The sequence below is a fragment of the Lolium perenne genome, chromosome 6, assembly GCF_019359855.2.
Source record: "Lolium perenne isolate Kyuss_39 chromosome 6, Kyuss_2.0, whole genome shotgun sequence".
NCBI lineage: Eukaryota > Viridiplantae > Streptophyta > Magnoliopsida > Poales > Poaceae > Lolium > Lolium perenne.
Genome location: NC_067249.2, coordinates 235,444,981 through 235,454,066, shown reverse-complemented (window position 1 = coordinate 235,454,066; position 9,086 = coordinate 235,444,981). Strand labels below are relative to the sequence as shown.

Genomic DNA, 9,086 nt, shown 5'->3' with positions numbered 1-9,086 from the left:
TATACTCATGGAATCCATGATAATACCTATGATACCTCACTATATGGGTTGTCTAACTTTTAGATGTAGCTTTTATTTTCTGACACTCTGAACTATGTTATTTTTCGTTCAGATGAAATGGAACGGGAAAAACTGATCAAATTAAGTATGAGGAAAATTTTAAGACAGTGGAAAGACTTTCCCTCTTGACCTCTGTATCATGCTTGAACTTATACTAGCTTAAAATAATTATCCCGGAATAAGCAAAAAAGAACGTTTTGTTTAAAGATGTACCTTGAAAAATGCACAAATATATTGATCTCCAGAGAAGCGTCTGATCTCTGAAACTTGGTACGGCTCCCCGGTGCATAAAAGGGCAATGCCTAACTTCTTTGTCGACACGACGATCCGGCTGCCGTTGTGATTGTCCGGCAGGTACATTCTGATGATATTCCACTCTACCACGGTGGATACTTCTTCTAGGATGACAAGATACCTGTGCTCGCTGACTTGCTGGATGAGATTGTCTTCCATAGGTGATTTCATCTTCTCCCGGAAGTTGTTTGCTTGGAGGCGAGAAGAGGTGGCGTTGAACTGCGTGAGCAAGCTCTTGAGGAACTCGTCAGGGTTGAAGGGGTGCATCAGCTTTATCCAGGCACGGATTGTGAATTCTTGGCATATTTCTTTGTCACAGTAGGCCTCGTTGATGATATTGTATATCTCTCCAACATGAGCAGCTCCCTCTGACCTGTTCCATAGCGAGACCACTTGAAGGTCATTTCCATAATTGGTGATCAAAGTCTTAAGACTGCTGATGCTGTCTTCCGGCTTCTTCCCCGTGTCCTCCCAAACCTCCTTTAGGATGTCATATGCCACAGCAACCATGTTCGGCTTCTCAGCCGTCGCCGAGATAGCAAATGGCTTAATGGAGCTGGAGCCGGACTCATTGCCGATGATGAGGCTGTAGCGTGTGTTCCTGTGACTGACGTCCTCCACCCTGGCCTTCAGTTGCTTTATCTCGGCGACCGCCTCGTCGAGGGGCAGCGGCGGCGCCATACAGGACGGCAGGATGCGCCACCACCATGCGGACTTGCCGTCGAGGTGGACGACAAACTCGACGCAGTCCTCCACGTCGAAGGCAAGGTCTCGGAGCTGCCTCACCCATGTCCTCACCGTCTCGTTCTTGGTGCGGTCGGAGTTGGTGACGTTCAGAAAAGATTGCATCATCTGAAATTCGCCGGTGATGAACAGTAGGTCGTGCTGCACCTGCACCTTGAGCTTCGCCTCCTCCTCTATCACCGATTTGACTCTGCTCACCGTCCCCTCCACCGCCGTCTTGGTCAAGCCAAGCGCGAACTCCGCCATGGTTGCTCTCTCGATTGTGTCTCGATCTCCTAGCTTGTGTGGTTGTTGTGTGCTCAATTACGTGCTAAAAGCTTTGTAGTAAGGGATGCCGCTAATAATTGAGTTGTGCAGCAGATGGAGCTGGGGTGATAAAGCCGTGGAGACCAGCTGCCAAGACAGCCAAATAATTTCTTTACGAAGAAATCCTCTCCTCTCAAATTAAGGACGTTTGGTTTACTTTCTCTTTCAATAAAGTTATCTTTCAAGAGGAGTGCTTCGGTGCCCCCTAACTCCATGGTACTAAGAAGTTGGAGCAGCTTACATGGAGTTGGTTCCGCGGAACAGGAAAACATGGATCTGTTGTTTATTTACATCCCACTGCTATCGGTAAGTGACCAAAACATTACACGCGTCTTATCTTTCTCCCCCTCCTCTCCGGGTATTTCCCAACGCCCAAACTCTTCCCCGATTTGCCAATGCTCTCGGACGTAATGGATAACATCCCCTTTTTGTTTTCCCACGCCGCCTCACCCAGGACAAAGTTGGTTGAGCGGCATCGACAACGAGCTACAACTCGATTTGCGTGACAACGAGAACGAATCGGACAAGTTTGACTCCAGTTGAAGATACGTTGATTCCTTCGTCGGTGGCCTTGATTCGGTGGCGGCACGCGTGAATCGCGTTTCGGTGAAGTCAAATTGGGGAAGAGTCTGGGCGTTAGGAAACATGCCTGGGAGAGGGGGCGAAAGATAAGAGGTGTGTAACGTTTTGATCACTTATCGGTGGGAGGGGACGTAAATAAACAGCCGCTTCGTGTTTTCGTGTTCTATATGTACCAAAAGTTGGAGCAGCTCCACAGATCAAAGAAAAAAAATTGAAGCGGCTCCAACTTTTCGAAAACATGGAGCTGAGGGGGAATACCGAAGCACTCCTCATCTTTCAATAGCTAATTATATCTTGAGATGAGGTATTTAAGCTACGGTGTAACCTAAGCCCCTGCTAACATCTTTTTGGAATAGTACAAAAATGCATAAAACAAATTCTACACGTTATAGCACCAGCCACTAAATGTTATGTTCGCCTGTAAGGTTTCACATTCATATATTTCTACATTTCAGAGAAACGAAAAAATGGCATGAATTTCATATATTTTTTGCCACCTTTTCTTCTTGTACGAGCCACAAATTATCTATTTTGTTCCTGCGACTCTTTGTGTGTGGTAAATGAATAATGTGGGACGCCAGAGAAGGGAGCCATGCGGTTGGTGGCGGGGGAAATTATTTGATCCGCCGTGGCGCCGTCCGATCAAGATGTCGTGTCGCCATCGGGTCAAGATTCATTATACCATGCTGCAGTTATTTAGTATGTACCTTAAACTAATTATCATGACATAGGTATCCATGGATACCTATGATGTCCATGAAACATAATGATTTTGGGTCCGTCTTGTCTTGTAGCCTTGGTGGATAGAACATCTTCTGCACTGGTGGCTCCTTCATTACAGTATAATTTGGGGTGTCCCTCCACCGCTTGAATCGCCGACCATGGATACCCTATACCACCCACCTTGTACATGCAAACCCCTTATCTCGAAATATCATGTTGATTTATTGAATTATCTCTTGCTTGTTAGATTCCCAGTGATATGTGATAAGTATCAGTCTCCCTATATATGCGTGAAATACTGTTTGTTATTTGGATTTAGAGCATAGCCGGAATGTTAGAATTCAGCAATAACTATGGCACTATTCTGCTGAGAACTACCAATTGTCAGCTGTAAGACATCTTCTTTTTATATTTGTTCGGGCATTTTATTCATGATAAACAAATTCACTAGCTATATTTGTACAGATAGCACCGAAGAAGTCTTCTATCCAGCAGGTTACCATACCACTGCCCAATACCCATCTAAAGATTCTTGTAGCCGTGGGTAATGATCGAATATCATGGCATCTCTAAATCACACCTTACATACTGTATGAATTTGTTTTAACACGGAAAATTAATTTTATAAGTGTAAATCAAGTTCTAGAGTTATATTCTAAAAATTGGGCAGGTGGATGAGGATGAGGAACGATGATGTCATTTTCATATTATTAGATGTGTGCATGATGGTTATCAGAGATAAAGAAAGCGTGAGAATGATGTCGACATTTCTCATTTGTTAAAGGCTGATGAGCACAAAAACATAGTAGATAGAGGAATAGTGCCGAGTCAAAGGTGGGCGTACCTTCACCACCGTAAACGGAAACGTAGTTTAACTGTTACTGTTATTTAGAATTTGCCAACCTTTGAATTTGTTGTACAACTTTCTTAGCATATTAGCCGGAGAGATTTATTGCCTGGCTATTATTTCACACCATACATAGACTATCATGTGGAACATTATGTCTCAAAAAGATTGAGAAACTACCCAAAAAGATTGATATCAAAGTTTTCAATTATATCATCTACCAAAAATCTGAAAATAAATTAAGAGAAGAATAAGACAAAAAAATAAAATCCTATAAATCCAAAGGTATACATTTTATTTATAGTTATTATACTTAAGAACCAACAACCAATATCAATTGCAATGTAAAACAGAAGCGTGTAACTTTCTTATTGCACTGATCAAGAAGATCAAGAGCATGTCCCATTAGTTTGAGAAATCAAACGACAATGTCCTCCACTTCACTAGAATTTTCACATGGATTTCACTTCACTAGAATTTTCACATGGGTATGTGAATTTCTAAACTCTTAGCAGCAATTTCACGTGACTTATTGCATTGGGATATTTTTTTGGAAATATAGATTATCAGAATTTAACCATCTACTTCTGAATACCTATGAATTTTGTGTGTATTATATTTGCATGTGAGATAAGATAATAATTGTAAGGATCGTAGCAACGCACCACAACTAGTACTACTTATATATCTTCAAAACAATTTGAGGGAGAGAGTGGACAGAGCATCCAAGTTGAACCATTTTCTACGCTGAAACCATTATCATAGATCAATAGATTGCTACATGTTGCCACATGGGGCCATGTGGGTGGATAGATAAGAACGTTATACGATTAGTCAACTAAGCAACCTACCGGGCCGGTTTGGACAATTGAACATGTACACAAATACCACAGCTCATAAGTTTGTATAATTTGAATTAGTTCGCTGTCAGCCAGCTCTGAATGTGATGGCGAATCCCAAAACTAAGATCACCAAAGCTGACTTTGCTGCACATACCTCATTTGCACCCGGCAGCAACTGGATTACTATATATGCCCACGATCGGTGGATGAATACATATCGTTTACTTTCTGTTTAGTTATTAGCTATCAGCCAGGTCTGAATAGGATAGATGAAGCAATTTCAGACATTGTTAGCCCGACTTCAAGACTGGCCAGACTTGAGATTGATCGAGGTCGTAATTAAGGAACTCCTTGATTTAGCTGATCGACTCACGTTAACAAGCTGTTACGAAGCCGATGATTCCGGGTGTATGCAGCACATTACCGGCCAGCTTGTAATGTCAAAGACTCAAAGCTGAGACGGCGGTTAATTAGTAGAGGTGTGAGTAGATGAATATGTCGCGAATCAACGAAGTAGTACTTAGCACGTCTCGCTAGATGGTGTTTTAGACAGATCGGAGACCGAAGCAAGCTGTAGCTGCGCTCCTACTATACTCAAAAAACAGATAAACCTATCAGGTTTTACCGAATACTATACCGGAGGTTTGCGGTGACAGCTACTCACTCCGTTAGGGATTATAAGACACGAGGACCAATTCGATAAGATTAATAAACTCCATAACTAACTTCATTAATTATAACATATACTAACAATTTTACATGCACCAGAGACGGCAGGACACATGATTGCTAGAGATGCTCTTATACGAGGCAAACCTATGCGGCTTTCTCTCTCTGGAAAACGTCTTTTTCCTCCCTCCTCCCTCCTCCCGTGTCGGCCCCGCGCGGCGACCAGAGGGAACCCTAGATCGCGCCGCCACCAGGACCCCCTCCTCCCTTGCCGCTGCCTGAGGGCGCGGCCGGGCAAAGCCCGGTCGGCTTCGGCGGCGGCGAGGTCCTCTCGTCCTCGGGCTCGGGTGGAGGGGTGCGGGATGTCTCCTCCGGGTCAGGGCGTGGCCCGTCCGTCGGGGGCCATGGCGTGCCGGCGCGGGCGTGTCCTGCTGCGGCGACGTGACAGACGACGGTGGTGGCTGCGAGTCTCTAGGCGGCGCAGGCGGGTGGCGGCAAGGGCGGTATTGGCTGCTCAGCTGACTTCTGCGAGGAAGGGTGGCTCAACGGCGGCTGCGTGGGGGGCCGGCGGCGCCTCGCTGCGGGTTCGATCTAGGCTGCTGGGCCTGGATCTGCCAGCGGCGGCGCGACGGTGTCCTCTGCGGATACGGGCGATGGCGGCGCTACACGTCGCAACCTTCTTGGAGGCATCGTTGTCGCAGCCTGCATCTACACACTCGTGCTGCTCCGGGGGAAACCCTAGATCTGGGTCTCCCGGATCGAACGATGGCGGCGCGCCCTGCGTCGTTCTACCTCTTGGGGCATCGTTTTTGGAGCAGCTGCTGGATGATGGCGGATGTTGGTGTACTGGTATTCATCTACCACATTGTTTGCGTTGAGTCTCGGTGGCATGGTGCTGCAGATTATCGACGACGGATGCGGGATGATGTATGCGTGCAGGATGGTGGAGCCGTCTGGAATCACGGTGGCATCGACGGCAGGTCTTGCAAGGTTAGTGTGATGATCTCTCTTGAAGATGGAGTCGAGGAAGACGGCGGTAGCAACTTCTGTGGCGTGTGCGTTGGCGTGCGCAGAGAGTCTGTTGGACTGGATGTGCTTCTCACCTGCTATTGGGCGGTTTGGAAGGCATTTGGTTTTTGGATGATGTGAGTTGGTGTATTGTCACCTCCTTCATCCCACTGTAGGTCTAGTGAGGTGGTTTCGAGGTTGATCCTTTATATTGTTCTTGTAATGTTTGTGAATAATCTAATAAAAAAAGCCGTGTGCATCCTTTGGATGCAGAAGCTGGGGCGATATTTCCTCAATTTCGAAAAAAAAACCGAGACAAACCTATGGCACGGAGCTCCAGTCGCGAGGTTCTTTATTTTCGCAGGCAAATCCAGTTGCGCGAGCTAGCTCAAGGTAAATGGGCTGGGCCGTTAAGACTTCGCTTCAGACGGTTGGAGTCCACCGTGCCGCAATGAGCGATGTAAAGGGCGATCCTTACATGTCCATCAGGTCGGCACCTGCACCGGACAGCACACCCCCGTGCGCACGGTGCGAAATCCTATACAACGCCCGCGGGTGATGGTTACAAACCATCACCCGTGTGGTTTGACCCGCGGGAGTGTTTTGGGCCGCGGCCCAAAAACCTGCTGGGAGGTTGTAGGCCCCAGTTTTCCGGTTTTTGTTGGGGTTTTTTCTGGTTTTCTTGGGTATCGGTTTTTCTTCGTTTTTTCGATTTTTTCTTTTTTCAGTTTTTTAACAAATTTTAAAGTGGAGCAAAATTTAAAGTTAAGCAAATTTCAAATTCGAACAAATTATCGAAGTAAGCAAATTTTTAATCTTAGCAAATTTCACATCTGAGCAAATTTTGAATCTGGGCAATTTTTAAATCTATGCAATTTTTGAATCTACGCAAATTTGAATCTAAGCAAATTTTCAAATCTAGAAAATTTTGCAATAACCGACTAATGGGCCAGGCCCATTAATGGGTTCCCCTTAGCGATGGTTTATGGTTAGGCGCTCCCGTGCATGGTTAGCCATTTTTCCTTGTTTTCTTTTTTCTTTTCAGTTTTCTTTTTGTATGTTTCTTTTTCGGTTTAAAAATAATTTTCGAAATTTTTTAAATTTGAAAATTGTTGAAGTTTGAAAAAAGTTCATATATTTGAAATTTGAAAATTGTTCGACTTTTAAACGATTTTTTTCAAATTTGAGCGAATTTCGAATTTTGAACCATTTCTGATTTTTCGATCAAATTTTGAATTTTCAACCATTTTCGAATTTTGAACAGATTTTGAACTTTGAACGATTTTCAAACTTTGGATAAATGTAAAATCGAACATTTTAAAAATCTATAAATAGAAAAATTTGAACATAAAAAGAAACTGAAAAAAATATTAGTTTTTCAAAATAGAGCTATAAATAGAGAAAAAAGGTGTTTAAGTGATGGGCCACAAACCAATTAACAGCCGCCGGGCCAAGCTGTATGCAGAGAGATGCATTGCCGAACATGCCTTTAATCTAATCTATGTGCCGACCTAGTTGGCGCCGACCACATCTCGCACACACCCCTGTCATCCGTGAGCTTGGCCCATTATCGTTGATTTCCGTTGGTTCGGTTCTGCTATTAACTCGGCCGCGGCCCATCAGGAAACCTCTTTTCTTTTTCTTATTTTTTTTGTCTATTCATAGTTTTGTTTTTAAAACTAACATTTTACATGTTTTTTATATTTTCAAAATTTGTTCAAAATTTTCACTCTACAGATTTTAAAAATGTTCGATTTTAAATTCTTTTAAAATTTGAAAATCATCTAAAATTTCAAAATTGTTCAAAACTAAAATTTTGTTCAAATTTCGAATTTTTTTCAGATTTCAAATAACTTTCAAAATTTAAATTTGTTCAAATTTCAACATTCGTCCAATATTTGGAAATTCGTTCAAGATTAAAATTTTGTTCCAATTTCGAAATTTGTTCAAATTTGAAAATCGTTCAAAATTTAAAATTTGTTCAAATGTTTCAAAATTCTTTCAAATTTGGAAATTCGTTCAAGATTCAAATTTTGTTCAAATTTTGAAATCCATTCAAATTTTATCAAACTTTAACATTTTCAAATTTTAAAATTTTCAAAAATTATTTTTAAATAGAAAAATAAAACGAGAGAACAAAAAAACACTGGAAAAGAAAACAGAAAAGAAAAAAGAAAATGGAAAACGGAAAAGAAAAGAAAAGAAAAGAAAAAGAAGAACAGGAAAAATCACCTAACCGGGCTGGCCCAGACCGCGCGCGGGGGTGTGCGGCGCGGTGCAGGTGCCGACCTGGTCGGCATATAGGAAACGGCACATTGAGGAGCCATGCTCAGACTGTACCTCGGCCCGGTCATTGCTCCGGACCGGCGCACGCAGCGGCACGGGCCCTGCCAAAGTTGGCCCAGGCCTAGAACATCAACACCGTCCGTGCCCGATTTTCCATTCAGCTCGTCTCGTCAGAGCTTCGTTTCAGAGCACAGTTTTCACTATCAACTGGCCGTCGGTCAGTACAATCCGCTTCTACTGCACCGCATCCACTCTCCTCTTCTCTATACCGATTGCTCCCTGCCCGTAGGCTCGCAACTATGCATGGCGGTATGCATCCTTGATGCGGGGACCGGGTAGACGGGTACTGGGTATCTTCAATTTTTCATCCCTCCCTCCCAGGATAGAGAAAGTGCAAGCTTGCTGTTCCCTCAGCAAGGAAGGAAAAAGTGCAGCAACAAGGTAGCCCTTGAAAAAAAGCAGAGGCTTGGAGCGCCTCTTGCTCGGGGACCTCAGATGGTGTTGGTGTGATAATTATACAGGTACAGCCTAATGACAGGGACATTCTGTCTCTGCCGGAGAGCTTTGCAACTCATGGTTGGTGAATGTCTGAATGATGAACATGATTCACGGAGGTGGTAGTCTTATTATTCAGGCGAAAGCAGCAGGCGTGCGCCTACGCGATCGAGACCGATCGAGCACATTGAATTCTTCCGTTTAGGTTTAGTCCTGAATCCTGATGGTCT

The 9,086-nt window shown here is 43.9% G+C and overlaps 1 protein-coding gene across 1 annotated transcript; it reads right to left on the bottom strand.

The window, feature by feature from the left end:
• Positions 1-261: 261 nt before the first annotated feature.
• On the bottom strand, positions 262-1,344 carry LOC139832650 (disease resistance protein Pik-2-like). The gene has a single exon (XM_071822458.1). The coding sequence runs from the start codon at positions 1,342-1,344 to the stop codon at positions 262-264; it is 1,083 nt and encodes a 360-aa protein (XP_071678559.1).
• Between the last annotated feature and the right edge of the window lie 7,742 nt (positions 1,345-9,086).

Excerpts from the sequence above, each read along its gene's own strand:
- LOC139832650 (XM_071822458.1), bottom strand. The coding sequence starts at position 1,344 with ATGGCGGAGTTCGCGCTTGGCTTGACCAAGACGGCGGTGGAGGGGACG.